The sequence below is a fragment of the Leptosomus discolor genome, chromosome 9 (genome assembly GCF_034619465.1).
Source record: "Leptosomus discolor isolate bLepDis1 chromosome 9, bLepDis1.hap2, whole genome shotgun sequence".
Classification (NCBI taxonomy): Eukaryota; Metazoa; Chordata; class Aves; order Leptosomiformes; family Leptosomidae; genus Leptosomus; species Leptosomus discolor.
Window position 1 is genome coordinate 1,525,559 of NC_141399.1, and position 15,767 is coordinate 1,541,325.

General features: G+C 45.3%; 1 protein-coding gene across 1 annotated transcript in view; it reads right to left on the bottom strand.

The window, feature by feature from the left end:
• GRM7 (glutamate metabotropic receptor 7) overlaps nt 1–15,767 on the bottom strand; it is a 275,498-nt gene that overhangs the window by 159,153 nt on the left and 100,578 nt on the right. The window contains exon 2 of the mRNA XM_086469667.1: nt 13,324–13,540. Within this exon, the coding sequence (XP_086325793.1) occupies nt 13,324–13,540 (217 nt within the window). The remainder of the gene's footprint in view (nt 1–13,323; nt 13,541–15,767) is intronic.

Consider the following 15,767-nt stretch of genomic DNA (forward strand, 5'->3'; position numbering starts at 1 on the left):
GGCAGAAGACTAATAAAATTTTGCAAAGCCCTCGAAAGTGCTAATTGCTTATTTTGTGTATGTTACAGAGCGGTGCCATCGTAGGGCATCTCAGTGTGAAGAACCTAGAGAGGGGCTATACTTCCTCAGAGCTTCTGTAGAGACTTTTCAAAAGATGTTTATTTCAAGGAACAGCTTGTGTACGCTAGACTTTGGCTGCAATTTTGTGATGCTGCTTCTCCCTCTTCCCTCCTGATGTTAATACATAAAAGTTACCCGAGTACAGCAATTGGAGGTTTGAGATCAGTTCTGGCTGCCGTGAATATGCTGTGCTTTCCTAAGAGGGAAGAGCACAAGAACTGGTTCAGGGAATTATTAAGAGAGAAAAAACTCGAACCTGGCAATAGCCAGGCTTGGGGTAAACAGGGCACTGTTCTTGTCACGCAGTTTGAGCTGGCAAAATAAGACCAATTTCGATACACAAGCGTCCAAAGAAAACACGCCTCACCCCAACTTCCTAAAAAACACCACTCTCTGATAAACCAGCCGGCTCAGAGCAGAGCAGAGTTATTCATATCAAAGGGAACAGCATTGCCTCTGGGAGCACAGCTCCTCCTGGGATTTTGCCTCTGAAAAGACACGTCACCAGGTTACTGCACGACGGCGCCAGAGCTGCATTTCCCAGGGCTGTCAGTCTCCCACCTTCCATGAATGCTGAGGCCACAACGTTGAGACACAACTATTTAAGGCTGGATTGATTTCTGTACGTACGGAGCAATTGCGTCTCCAATCAATCTGAATGGAAACCACAAATGCTCAGTACTTTGGAAAAAACATCAAGGCACTCAGGTTCCTTTATATAGACTCAGATGTCCAAACATAAGACTTCAAGGTATCATTTGGTTTTGACATTCAAATAGTCAGATACAAAAAAAAGCTCTCCCAGGGAATAACAGAAGCAAGCTTGGCAAAAGGCACACGCTGCAGAAAATTAAGGCCATTGCTTAACCAGAGTCCGCACGTTATCCAGCAGTGATATACCAGCAGTATAATCTTAATTAGCCAATAAAAGTTTTTAGACAATCTGTCTAGACTTTCTTTTGCCTGAACATAAAATTGGCTTTAAAAGAAATATATAAACAGCAATGAGAAGTCAATGAAAAGCTGTCAAAAAAAGCTTCCTGCTGTTTCACATCTGCACCCTGCACTCCTCTTAAAGCACGATCATTTAAGTGAAATCCTTCATTTTTTAAGCAGAAAAGCTGCTATATTTGCTGCATCGCAAGCTCGCAGCCAGCTTCCCGACTCGCCTAGGACTTCACTGGAGGACGCCTCTCCTAGAAAGCTCTGCTCAACGCAGCTCAAAGTGGGCCTTGGTCTTGAGGAAGGCAAGTCATTAGAAACAACCACATCTTGAGAGAGCGCCGGCCTCAGTCCCGTGCGCTTTGAAATGGTCCTGTCCCTGGTGCAGTAACGCCACCGGGGTTCAGGTAGAGCAGACACCCTTTTACAGCAGAGCCCGGAATTCCACCAGCTGAAGCAAACTCCTTTTGACTTGCCCCGGCCGGGCAGAGAGAGCAGAGCTGTGCCGGGGCGGGCAGGGGCACAGCTGCCTCCCCTCCGCTCTGCCCAGGCTGAGCATCAGTCCTGCCTCGGGGCGGCTCCTGGACAAGCAGCACAGGCGTAGGACCGAAGGACAGCACTGGGGACACTTGTGACGGAAGGGAAGAAAGTGATTTGAAGGGAAAAAAAGAAAAATTAGGCTGGAAAAGGAACAAAATACAGATATAAGATAAACTGAGAGTTAATTAAAGGGTTGATTAGACATATGGATTAGTGAAATTAAGGGGAAAAACAAAATAGGTTCAGGGAATTAAATTATAATTTATCTTTAATCAATGCTTAAAGAGAGTATTTCCTTGATCATGAGACTGATATAGCCACTGAGATAGCCACTTCCAGGCTTTTTGCATCTGGAGAAAGTCTCCCATTGCAAAGCAGCTACCTGAAACACTTCAACTTTTCATTTTCCATCGGAAGCCACTTTCCCTTATCCCAGAGCTGGCCCATCGGCAGGAACACGCTGACACGCAGAGAACCGGCTCACCCCGCGCCCTCCCCGTAAGAACGTGGCCCTCGCTCTCGCCCAGCAGCACCAGGACGTACCCACGCACCGGAGCTCAGGCACAGGACCGGGGGCAAGGCCAACCAGAACGGCTCCCGGCCCGCGGCGGGAGAGCAGAGCGGCACGACAAGCTCTGAGCCGCTCTTCGCTGGCTCTGTTCAACCCTGCATCAGGCTGCGCTCGCCCGAAGGAAGGCGGCCAGCTCGCTGGGGAGATGCTGGAGCCCCGGGACGCGCGCTGCGACCGTGTCTCCCACAAGGGACACGCGTGCCACAGGCAGCAAAGACGACGCCTGGGTCTAACCTGAAGCAGAACGTCTTATTTTAAACCCAAATCTAGACTAGAGGCGCCTGCTCTCCTTTTTCATACTCGGGCTCTCCCAAACAAACAGCAACCTAGTGAAGTGCCGCCGTGTGTCACGAGTAAGGAGACGGCTTCAGGGTGTACTGGAGCATCCAGTGTCAGCACAAAACCCAGTTCAAATTTCAAATTCACATCTGCCCGTTTGGGTCGCCTTTCTACCACCCAAAGTTTAATCTGTTTCATCTCCATGTTTACACAGTGAAATAAGCGTTAAGGCTTTTTTTCATAATAAAATAATTGAATAATTTGCCTTTTTTTACCAGCTTTTTGTTAATAACAGCCCAAAGATGATGAGAACAGGGAATACTGGAAGCACTGTGATTAGCGCAGGGCGCTTTGCCGCTGGCACGGCAGGTCTCACGCACCGATGGAAACACCCGCAGCATCACAGGACGCAGGACCAGCCGAGGCACCCACCTGGGAAGAGGCAGGGGTATTGTCAGCAGGAGGTTTATTGTTTAAATAATGAACATTAGTAAAGTGTTATAATAATGCCAACAGTCTCCATTATGACAGCAAGCTAGATGGCCTCTTGATTCCCTGTAGGCTGAAAATATATGAACCTTGAAACACCAAAGCGAAAGGAAACAGAACAGCCTGCGATATAAACTGGGTATATATATCTTCCCAACGTCCTGGCTATGCGTGTAAACCACTTAAAATGCTGTATTGCAGCTCATATTTTCAGCTCAGATACCTTGTTGAATATACTACAGCAAATAGTCCGGGTATTTCAGACACCGCCTTGATAAATAACTTTCCTCAGAATGGGTAAGAAGGGAGTATCAAGTCCATTGAGTATAATTTACCACCTGCTCTGATTTCGCAAAGCGGGGTACATATACCCGGTTAAAGCGGCTTTCTCCTCTCATTGATCTTTTTTCCGTTCTCAAGGAGGCTGGTCTCAGGAAGGCTTAGACAGCTTCAGAGACAACCCGGGGAATACTTTTGGCATGCCCAGAAGATCACTAGCAACGCATGAAAGCCATCTTCCAAGAGTGCGAAGGGTTCAGGACGTTTGTCATCCTCTGTTGTCTGAGGAAGGAGAAGGAATGAAGAAGGCAGGGGAGGGCGCGTGATGGAAGAGGCATCTTAGAATTATTTATGGGCTGCTACTCCCCCATGGCTATGAAAGCTGTTCTTTGCATTAGCACAAAGCGAAAAGGGCTTGTGAAGTATGGAAGGTACAAGATGAGGCAGTATTTTGTATTTCCTCCTGGGACGCCAGATTTCAGTGACAGAAACCGGAATAACTCACTGCGTTCGATTATATATTACCCTTCAGATGCAGAAATGCATTTAGAGCTGGTCCCAAATGACGTTCCAACAAATTCATCCTACTTTGCAAAACAGACATATCCCATGGGAAAACCTCGGTGTAATCACAATATTTCTGTTTTCCATGGGGAAAGTCAAAATGACAGCAGGGGCTTCCTCTGCAGAAGGTTTTTACGAAATTCATCTTATTCCTTCAGGAAAACTGACAAGACGCTTTGCACCACACACTGGAATAGGCACCGTAGGCGGAGGCAAAATGTGAGCCAGGATTCACAGGCTCCACTGCTCCCCCCCGGCTAGGCTGGAAGGCAGGAAAAAAGCGTCGTGAAGAGCAAAGGCACTCAGATGCAATCGTCTAGGAAGTCTGGTTTCACTGTCCCCCAGCAGAAAAAAGGGACTTTGGAAAAATTTCTATCTTATCTTCCAGAAGTTTGAAGTTTTCACAATCAAAGTCAATTCTGTTTCTGAAATAATTATGTTTGGGGTTTTTTTGGTGAAACAAATGTGATTTGCTAGCCCACCCTCTATGGCAAAACTTCCTTATTTATAGATTTTTTTTTCCCCTGCTGTGCCTCAATCTTTGCAACCCCAGCCACTTCTATCAACCTTCTTTTCGTGGCTTTTCATCTCTGCTTCTCTTATCCTCACACCTGTCTTCCACAGACTTGATCCCTCCTTTAACTGTTCAGTAAACCTGAACTATCTCCCTACTCCTCCCCAAAACATCAGCTTTTGCACTTCAACAGGACCTTCTCCTCGAGCTACCTAATGCACATCAACATACTTTTTGTCCAGTCCCCTGATACTTCCACCTCCGGTTTTTCGCAAAAGTCTCTTCTTCCCAGCAGAAGATGGATGTAGAACAAACACAAATACTCTTGCTTCTCCAATTCTGCTCCACGCCACTACCTTTACCAGGAGGAGCGTGTTACCCTTGAGATGCAGAAAACCTGCCAAAGAACAAGTGAAGAAAACTGGATTGGGATGAATAACTTACTGAATCCGCATCAAACCGACTTCTTCACTTGTGCACCACGGGGCACGCACGCTGCAAAAAGCAGGAGCCTTCCCCAGGGGTGTCCGGCTTTACTGGTAAAAATAAATGCTCAACAATACATTTTTCTGCTTTGAAATAAGGAGGACTTAACCAATCTCTTGTTTTCAGCCGATCCACGTGATCCACCTCACATAATGATGACAGCAATGTTTTATTAATTTTGGGGTAACGTTTTTAAAGGATGCTGGAGGTTATTTGTTCAGTAACAAGAATTGCCTCTTTCCATTCTATTCTGTCCTTGAAATTCAATCTCCAAATGTTCAATAAATGCCATAAAAAGGCAGATATTTATCATTAAAGCGACTTACACTATAACTGTGACAGCAGCCCGTTACAGGTATCCAACAACACTTGGCCAAGAAACCAGCTGTGAGATCGTTCAGGAGGACAGGGTGCAAGTTTCCGCACGTATCGGCACGGAACTGGTCTCAGATTTCACATAAGCAGACACAAAGGTAATGATAATGTCACATCTTTACCTCTTTCCTTCTCCCCAAACTCTATTTTATTGATTTTTCATGAGTCTATTTGAGAAGGAGGAATTACTCAGAGCCCTGCTAGTTCCATCACAGAATTACAACACTACTGGGGCAGACAGGCTGCTGATGCTGCAGTGCTGTCAGGGATGTTCCCAAACCATGTGGTCCTAATGCCCTTCAGCTCCTCTGCTTTCCTGAGTGAGATCCCAAGAACCCTGTAAATCCACACCAGGCATTTATCTTCCAACGGTGACAAAAAGATGTGAAAATACGTCTATCACATAAACATCAATGACTGGTTTGGTTGGGGTTTTTTAATTCCACTTCTTTAATGATGTGCTTGTATTGAGTGCCTACAGTCTCTGTGTAGCCAAGAGAGAGAAACAGATGTTTCAAAAGGGCAACTCAGATCCCATCGCTCTTCGTCACTGTGCAGGGAACAGAGCCAACTCACTCAGGACATCTGTTATGTCTTGGGTGGGAAGACGCCTCGCTAAAGAGGTGAAGATCGCCTTCACAGTGTTTTGATAACCCAGAAATACAGGCAGGTGCCTAGAGGGTTTTTCAGCCTCTTAGCTAGGCACCCGATGAGTTTTACTCAGTATCACAAGGACGTCAGAAGTCAAATCATCACCCATTCCCTCCTCTAAACAACATCGCTTCTCACAAGTTATTAAAAAAAGCCACAGCAGCACAGACCATGCACATGGAGTAACAGATTTACTTTGCAGAGGCACACTTGGCTTTTTCTTTTCCACTGTCAGAAGCATACTATTGAAGTCTGAATGCAATCCAAAACACCCTTGAGGATCAAGTCCGGCGCATCTTCTACTAGCTCAGTTACAATTAAAAGAAAAACCTATTAACCTATTAAACCTGACAGACTGCAGCACACAACACAAGTTGGTGCAGCTTTAGAAAGCCATTTTTCTTGACTTTTTTCTGAAATGGCAAACATTTGTTATTTGACAAAACAGAGGAAGGAAAATAATAGATTTCATAACATGGTTATTTAACATAACATCGCCGAACACCAGGGGACCGATGAATGAATATTTGAGAAAAACAGAAAGAAAAATGGAAACCTCTTGCAGTACTCTGATATAAATGACTTGATTTCAATAGTGGCTTATATATTGGGTTTTGCTATATCTGACCCAAAAACCAGGCTTTCAAGTAAATGAATAAAGGCTACTCCCATCAGAAAGTATAATCATTTCACACAACCAAAGACCGCGGAACAGCCTTGCACTGCTCTTGCCATGTCAAGAGACCTCCATCCCTTCCTGCGGGCACCGAGCCGCCCACCAAGCAGAAGAGCACCAACGGGAGTGGTCTGCAGGACCAGTAATTTGCTGGGGAAACTCCATAAGCCTCAAACCATGCTCTATACCCTCGGACTCCATGAAAGCACTGGGGTCTGTGAGCCTCCTGAGAGCTGCTGTTCCCTGAAGTGACAGCTCCTGAGGGCCATGCGAAACACCGCTTCGACAACGTCTGGTTTTCCTGGGCGGGCGTTCTGACTGCACTTCAAAACCATATTTATAGCCCAATTTGGCAACACGTAAGCTCAGCTGTTGGCTCTAACTGAAATGCTGCAGAAGCTTTCTGCCCCTTGGGTTACGGCAGAGGGAGATCCGGCGAACACAGCCTGCAAAATGCTGTTCCTTCAGCGAGATAAATCAATAGTCATCATGGTGGACAGTACAACACCTCAGTCCATCTTCTTCCAAAGCAATGACTCACTCAAATGAATATTTGAACAGTGACTCTGTTAAAAGTTGGGTTCTCTTCGCTGCCACAAAGAACAGATATCACAGATCATAAATTTTGAGTGTCATTGGATGATGTGTGGTATCATCCATTGCCAGTATGCTGGGCAAAGCTTCACTAATAAATCACAAGTATTTATTTATTAACACAGCCAATGCCTTCTTTGCCCACCACAGTGATGTCACTAACTTTTTCACCTTCCTTTCTCATGTTTGGGCTTCTTTTAACCTTGGGTTGTGTTTTAAAGTGACTGCTCCTTGTAACAAGTATTCTAAACCCATTTGGTAGGGCTCTAATGGATCAAGAAAAAAAAAAAAAGGAGAGATATTTCATTAACATCAGAATGTAACACAATAAAAAAAAAAATATATCAGGATTTTCTACTTGGCAATAGGAAGCAGGACTCTATTTGAGATGTACAGACAGAACAGTCTCCTCTCCCTTCTTCAAACACAGACAGTTGTACAACTCGCTCGTAGCAATGATTTAACTCTCTCATGTTATCCAGCACTAATTTGTGCTAATGCAATTCCCAACAGACAGCATAAAAATTAAGTTCTATTACAAAAATGCAGATTCAGGATCATAGCAGGCAGCTGAACAGACCTACAGGAGCCTACAAAACTGCTGTGTGAATCACTGACAGATGATACAGCAGCTCTTGCCTTTTAACAGTGTCAGCTTCCATAGAAGGGAAATACTGAATTAGAGCACCCTGTTATGATACATCACGTCGAGGATTTCACAGAAAGTAACATGAGATGATTCAGATCACCAAAAACCCGAATCAAAAAATTCAGCTCTTTCTAGAAACACGAGGCAGTGCAGAAAACAAATATCAAGGCTTTAGGAAAAGCTGTCATACTTTCACATTTAGGCGGCTAAAGGGGTTTAAAACAGTCTTTGCTACAGATAACAAACCCATAGAAAATAATTTCTGTAGGAGTTACTTAATTGTGTGTAGCTAATTTGTAAAGAAATCAACATGTTAGGGGATAATACTCTTTAATGCACAGATTATAACGGCGTGCAAAACAGTGGTTCAGCTGATTTCGGTGGAGGGACACTTGTCAGCCAGAAGGGCACTGCGTCTCATACAGGTGTGTACAGGGGTTTTACCAGCAAATATAAATCTGGGAAAAGCGAGATGGAAATTCAAGTTTGTATTGAGAGACAGTAAAGAAATATTGTCCAGTATCACGGCTGGAAGAAAAATTTCTACTTATGAGGGTAAGGAGAAGGAGTCAAAATTTCAAGGGTCTCTTCTTTGCCCTGACAGTGAATGTTTTTTGATGTTTCTTCTGCTTCCGAGCAAATTCAGCTCCCGCAGTGTGTGCATCTAGGCCGTCCCTGCTGCATGCAGATGTTCTCAGCCTTACGTAACAGAGGCCTGCGCAGCGCGCGGGGATCACGGCGACAGAAGGATTAAAGAAATGAATATTTCAAAAAAGTTTTCGGCAAGAAAAAAAAAAAGGAGAAAAGAAGATAAAGAGCCTGTCACAAGTGTCGTGCTTCCTATGTTAAAGTGGATTAAAGTTTATTCTGCTTTTTTGTTCTGTCAAGGTGATGATAGCCTTTTAACAAATATGCCATGGCAACTCAAATGCTTCAGAAGAAACTTCAGTATATATATCGTATCAGCCCACTGGTACAAGAGCTTTAATCCCTTTTTATCATGTCTTTAGTACACAGAGAAAGGAGGCCTGCTCTTCCAGAAATTTTCCTCTCCAGTCCTTCCAAATGGTTAAGAACACCATCACCTAAACAAATTCTTAGTTTGCAGATTAAGATACTCTATGACTGACGCACACCTCTGTCCAAGTTCGGGCGATGAAGAACAACTGTGCCCAACGTCAGCCTTGCTGAGCAGACATACTTATTTCCGAGATGAAGCTGGACAAGGGAGCTCTGGAAAGGCAGACGACAGAGGCAAAGGTGGGAGACACACGGGTCTGCAGACACGGGCAGCCCCTTCCTTACCCCGTTTGTGCTGCAGCGTGTGGAGTGAGCCCCAGAGTCTCCACAAGCAAGCCAGCCAGTGTACTCATCCGTGAAAACGGGCAATTTTTGGAGAGAAAAAGATGAATAAATGCATACTAGATCTTTCATTTATCTGTTAGGAGGCATCCAAGTGGTCTTTTGCTAACGATTTCAATATATATATTTCTTACAGATAGCAATTAACCTTCTGGTACAGATTAATCTTTAAAAAAAATCAAAGGCGAATTAATCTTTGAAATTCAAGTATTCAGTAGTTTCATTAACAATCTGAAATTGTCCTTTAGATTTTTCCATAATTAGACCATTCCCCTAATTTATTAATCCCACAGACTGCAGAGCATGTTTCAAATCTTCATCTCCTGCCACAATGACATACTCAAACTCGCTTGAAGTACTCATAATAAAAGTCACTTTGTGAAGAATTATTAACTCAAAGGATCAAGCAAAGTCTTTATAGGCTAAAGCATATTTGAAAACGAAGCAAGGAGAGCACTTCCTGCTCATCCTCACAACTCCTAAGATCTTGGCTGAATCAGAAACAAGTTTAGATAAAACACTGAATTTAGGATAATTAACTTGCTACACACTCGAGGCCCAAGATAATAAACGTGCGGGTACCTATGGACTAAACCTTCCTTTCTGCCAAAATACACTGATTATGATACAAGGCAGTTGCCTAAGAGCTAATGACTGCTTATTGCTGGCGTGTCTCAACCGTTGACTAATTACCTCCGCTCCGGGGCTGGTCCTGCTCCTGGCAGATGCGCGTGGTCCTAAGGGGCCACGTCGGGCAGCACCGACACAAGGACTCTGACACCTCTCCCAGCTCTGCTCTTCTGCTCGTTAACAGGGGATCAGGGCAGGGGCAGGATTCAGGCCAGCTCTGCCATCCCTACAGCCAGGAAAGCTTTGAAACAGCCGACGGCAGCCAGCGCCGCGTCGTCTTGTCGCAGCCCCGGCAGCGTGGAGAAGCCAGGACTGAAAAATGCACCCAGTGCGTTCCCTCCCCGGCACCAGGCTGCAGAGCTCGTGGTGCTGCTGCCTCGTTTGTGCATTTACTGGCACGCTGGGCTCCTGGGTTTGAGAGCGGGGGGAGCAGCGAGTCTGCTGGCACACAGCCGTGGGGCTTTCTGCAAAACCTTGCTGCAGCCTTGCTGGGTTCGGACGCCCGCCTTGAGCGGGCAGCTGGGGCAATCCACACCACAGCCAAACCCTGAGCCAGTCCAGAGCCCAAATACGGCAATTAAATGGACAATGCTTCAAACATAGCACAGCTCCTCCCGATGAACATCACGTGCTTTAGCTGACTCGAAAATGAGCTAAAGCGCGCCTTGCCCCTTAAACCCCTCTCCTGTCCTCCACCCCTCCCCACGTCCCTGCAGGGTGTGCTGAGTACGCCTCCGAGTTGGGAAGACGAGGTAATCCACAGCCTCTCTGGTTTCCAGAAGAACTGGATCTTTTGACTAAAGAAAAAAAAACCTTCCTCCCACTGCTGTTGCATTTCTGTGGCTTCTGGCATGGGTTTTCTCATTAGCGTGAGTTTTGATTGGCAGCCCAAGCACCAGGTTAATCTACTGTTCAGTTCATGCGCTCAGACACACGGCTCTTGACCACTCCAATGTTTTTAGACAGATCAAGGTGCTACTGACTACACCACAGCCACGAGCCAGTAAAACCATTGCTGCTTATTGCTTCTTCAGAAGGCTCTTTCCAAACCCTGATAGGACAGCAATCACCTGACAGCCTGGTTCATCTTTTCTTCTGCATAAAACATCCCCCAGGAGACACAGCCACATCAGGCACCAGCACCGCTGCACCCTCCACGGCGCGTCCCTCGGAGCACGGGCAAATCCCTTTGCGCCATGACCTCCCAAAACAGGACCTGGGCGATGGTCACAACTGATCCCTGAAAACAGGGAACAAGGTGCTGTTTCCCTGTAGGGGATCAAGGTCAGGACCTGTATCTGCAGGGAGCCCTGCTTCGTTAAATATCTAGACAACAGGATCTTCTTACACTTCCCAGGGTTTTAAAAACCCGGGGAACTTGTTGGCAGGTGTTACATCCCCTCAGAACTTCACCTAAGCTTTATCTGCGTAACACAAAAAAATTCAGAGCAGCCCTAAGAAGGAAAAGCGGCTGTACTGCGTCGGAGGCAGCACTGGGGATTGGATTATTCCAGTTTCCAGACAAGGCATGCTGTGTATCTGGAAGACAGTTTATGCTCTATCCCTGTTAGTGTCTTCATCTTGTAGGCATGCCCTGTCTCACCCTGCATGCCAGGCTGTTTTGAGCAGGGCATTCTTTTGGTTTTATGCTCTATTTTTTGTGGAGGTTGAATTACACGTTGCCTACATGAACAGCTCCTATCATTAAGCTAGTTCTACAGAAGGTCTATAAAGTGACACGGTGTTATTCAGCTGAAGTTTGTCCTTCACACAGAGAACACATTTCTGGCATGATTGTGCAACAGTGGATATTTGCAAATAAAGTAAATTTTAAATTATAATGAACACTGGCATTCGCCACTTCCTGCGGTATTAAATCCAAACCCATTTTCTTTAATACCACATAAATATGCATTCAAACGAACAGACAAATTTATGCAAATATAGGTTCCTCCTGTGATAGGAACATAATGAAACAATTTTGGATACCCCTCTCTAAAGCGCCTTTCTTTCAAGTGCAGCCGCCTTCTCTGCTCACTCCTTGGATTATGCTGCCACAAGTGATCCATCAGCTTGGGGCCGAGCTGACGCTCCACCTCGCGCACAGCACAGGCCGCTTGCAAAAGCCCAGCAGACGCCGTGGAACCAGCTTTTCAACGACCAAGGAGCTGGAAACCTCCAACGGCTGCTTCAGAGCAACGCCTGCCCCGTCCTAGTCCTTTCCGTTCACACACTCACTAATGGGGCCGGTGCCCGGTGTAATTCTCTAACTGGGTTGTGGATTGTGTGGTGCTGGTTTTATTTAACGCAATGGCGGGGCACTTAAAGGGTGGGAGATCTGCAAGTTCATTTTGGGAGCACAACAGAGCTTATTCTTGCACAATGATGATGGGTTCCTGACCAGGACACATCATCGAAGGCTTCTCGAGATGAGCCTTGCCTGTATCACCATAACGAATGACATCATCTGCTTATTTTTCATTACCAGCACAGAAATTAACTTTAAATATTTCAATTTCCAAACCTTCATGATTTGGGATTGCAAATCAGCTTGTCATGGATTTATACCTCTACTCCCGGGAGTGCCATCTAAAATCCTCCTACGTTCTGGTGTCTCTGGGGAAATTTAGAACTATTTACCCTGAAGAATAAGTTATGGGGGTAAAGGCATGAGCAGGCACACCTTGAAGACAGATCTCCTCTATGTTTTGTACCAGAACAGGAAAGCAAGCTGTAGAACTGGAGATTTCTGTCAACAAAATTATGAAGGTTCAACTCAATACCATAAGCCTGACGCAGCGTAAGACACAGCATTTCCCTGTCATTGAATGGTTTGGGCTGGAAGTGACCTTGAAGACCATCTAGTCCAACCCCCTGCCATGGGCAGGGACACCTTCCACTAGACCAGGCTGCTCAAAGCTCCATCCTGCCTGGCCTCCATCCTCTTGGAACACCTCTCGCTGGCAAGTGACACTGCCCAACACAGTCTGGCCTTCTCAGGACACCACTAAATGAAACCAGTAACAAGAAAACCGCGATATATCGCACCAGAAGTCTGACGTGCCTCACACCACACCGCTGAGTTTGTTGCCTCTGTATCCCAGACCAGTAATCTTTGAGCCTTCAAGTAAAAGACTATGAATTTTCTCAACTCAATTGGTCAAGAGAATTGCTAAAGAAAAGCAATACAAATCAGGCAGCAATCTGAAAGGTGAACAGCAATAGTATGACACAAGTCAATGCCTGGTAACAAGCAGTCTTCACAGAATTCTCGCTGTGGAGAGATAAAAGCTCAGCATTTCAAAATCTGTCTTCTATCCATGTCAACACAATATAATGCCATCCGGAGAAATGGTAGGAGCTTGTTAAGACTCAGGGGTTTCTATGTTCTCTAGAAATGGTTGAAAACTTCTAAGGTTTCAAACTCTCTGAAACTTCATAAGCAATTTAGGACTGGGAATATCTAGGAGCCATTACAGAAGCATTGCAAAGAACTGGCGCAACTTCAGAGTCGAATATATGTTCCAGAAAAATAATACAACATTTGGTACAAAATAACATTCATTACAGCGTTTTCCGGAGGGAGGACGGGCGTTGCCTACCTGCCTCTCTGGAAATTTGCATGAAGGACTCGACGCCTTTTTCTCCGTAATTCCCTTCAGATGCCAAAGTGGACACATAATTCCATCCCAAAGCTTTCACAATGTCCACCATTGCTTGTGCTTGGAAGGAATCTGGAGGAACCACACGTGAGAAGAAATCATAGCGCCTGTCATCGCTCAACTCTGGTGCAGTTGAGGCATAACTGATTTGTGGGATCTGTAGAAAAAAAATAATTTCTGATAAATATACATATTCACATACTCATTGCACTTCTTGCAGCAGTTAGCTAAAGCAGTTGGCTTCAGCTGAGCCTCAGCTCATCTCCGTTGCATACATCTGTATTTGTCCACCATGTTCCTTTACAACGTACAAGTCAAAGAAACAATCTTTTCATTGACACCAAAAAAATCATTAATCAACGGAAAACAATGTATATGTGCACCTTCATGATGTCTTCCTTTCAGGCAATCTTAATTAAATACAGCACACACAAACCATTTTTCTCACTATGTCCTTTTTATTGGCGTTCTGGTGTCACTAGCATCAAGTTATTTGGGATCCTGAATGCAACAGAGTCTAAATCTGCACCTGTTGTCGCTGGCTGAAGGCCAGAAGGACCCTTCATCAGTTTGGGGAGGATGAAGAAGCTCTTAAACATTAAACTGCAACTCCAGATTTAAACAAAAGGACGTTTATTTTTTATTCTTTCCGATGAAAAGCAGTCGTGAAGGTTGCTGAGCATCTTCTGACCCACAAAGACAACCTGGCCACGATTCAGCTCTGCCCTAACACTCCGTCTGCCCATGACAAACCAGGCGCCGCTTTTCCTTCTCACAGCAGAGCTCAAAGGAGACCGACGGTTACTTTTCATAACAGAGAGACCAGAATATTGTTCAGGGCTATTTTCTCCTTGATAGCAAAGGTCCCTAAGCAGTTACCGAGCTGACAGTATGTTAATTCCCAAACCCATTATGCAATTGTTTGAGTAACAGTCTGGGACTGCTCCTTAAATTAAGGAACCTGACATAATTCACATTTGAGGTGCCACGGAGGGAAAAAAGAGATTTGCAATATACACAAACATGATCATATATAATGATGTGAGACTTCTAGTCTGCAGAAAGGTCAGTATTTCATGCCTCAACACAAGCACCTTCTGCATCCTTGTATTCTGTCTCTGCACAGCATTCCTACAAGTATTTATTAGCTCTCCTGCCTTCTCAGAAGAACAAACATTGTATTTCCCCAGGCTCAATATCGCAAAGGGCTCGGCGCCTTTGGTTCCCACAGAGTTCAGTGGCAGATGAGAGCAAACGCGGCGTTTCCACAGAACACACACTGTACCTGCACATTTACAACTACCGCAGCAGAGTACATCAGGCCAGTAAAGCAAAACCGCTGCTGCAGACCCAGCAGATAAATGAACTTATCCAAACCATCCAAAATTACCAAGTACCCCCAACATTTGTTGAGTCACACTCCCGTTCGTAAAGGTAACACCCACTGCTTTATTATAAACCGTAACAACCATCGCGTGCACGACTTAGTTAAGATCTCTCTAGCTTCATTCAGCATCAGCCGAGAGCAAACACGGCTCGTGGCCCCTGCTCAGAGCCCTGCACCGGTGGGAGCCCTGCGCAGGGAGCTTGCTGAATCAGGTCCCAGGCGTGGTACTGCTCTTACTTGCTATGAATTATTAAACCTAAACAAACACTTAAACTTCCAGAGGATGCTCAGGCTGTCACTGGATGTCGGAGAATCGAATCCCCCATCACTCGACACCGTCTTTCCTTCGGAGGCGTCGTGTCACTCCTTTGCACGTCTCCTGGTTTTACAGCCAGAGAGGTGGCTAATCAAGCTGAAAGCTGGGATGCTTTACGTTTTTAATGCAAGACAGCAGTTGTCTACAAAGCCTTGCCAGATTTATTTTAGATCTCTGGCTTGTGGACAGCACGTCGCCAGCAAGACCTTCCAGTGCCCCAGTCACAGAAAATTAGAAAAGTCAAAATTGAGGCTGCCGGGAAGAACACAGCATGGTGTTGGCCACTGGTACATGATTTACTTGCTCAGTGTTTCGCCTAGGGGCCAGCAAAGCTTGGGGACGACTCTCAAAGACAAATGGATCGATTACACCAATTTCTCAGGGTTCTTTATTTTTAATCTACCTTAGGGATGACTTTGAGCTAACACCAACTGCTGTGGTCGCACAGAAAATGCTGGGCACCCTGGCCATCAAAAATAAGTTGAATTCCTAATTTGCCTGCGCCTACACTTGCTGTTGTAATAAATGATTGGTGACATTTTAGGATCACTCTCTTCTCATTTGTACAAAGCAGTTAACGGAGCTTGCTCAGCTGCTTATCAGCTTAATTCATCTATTCATTGGATGGTATTATATTAAGTGGAACAGTTAACTAGGCTGACTTTACTGGTGCTGTTTACC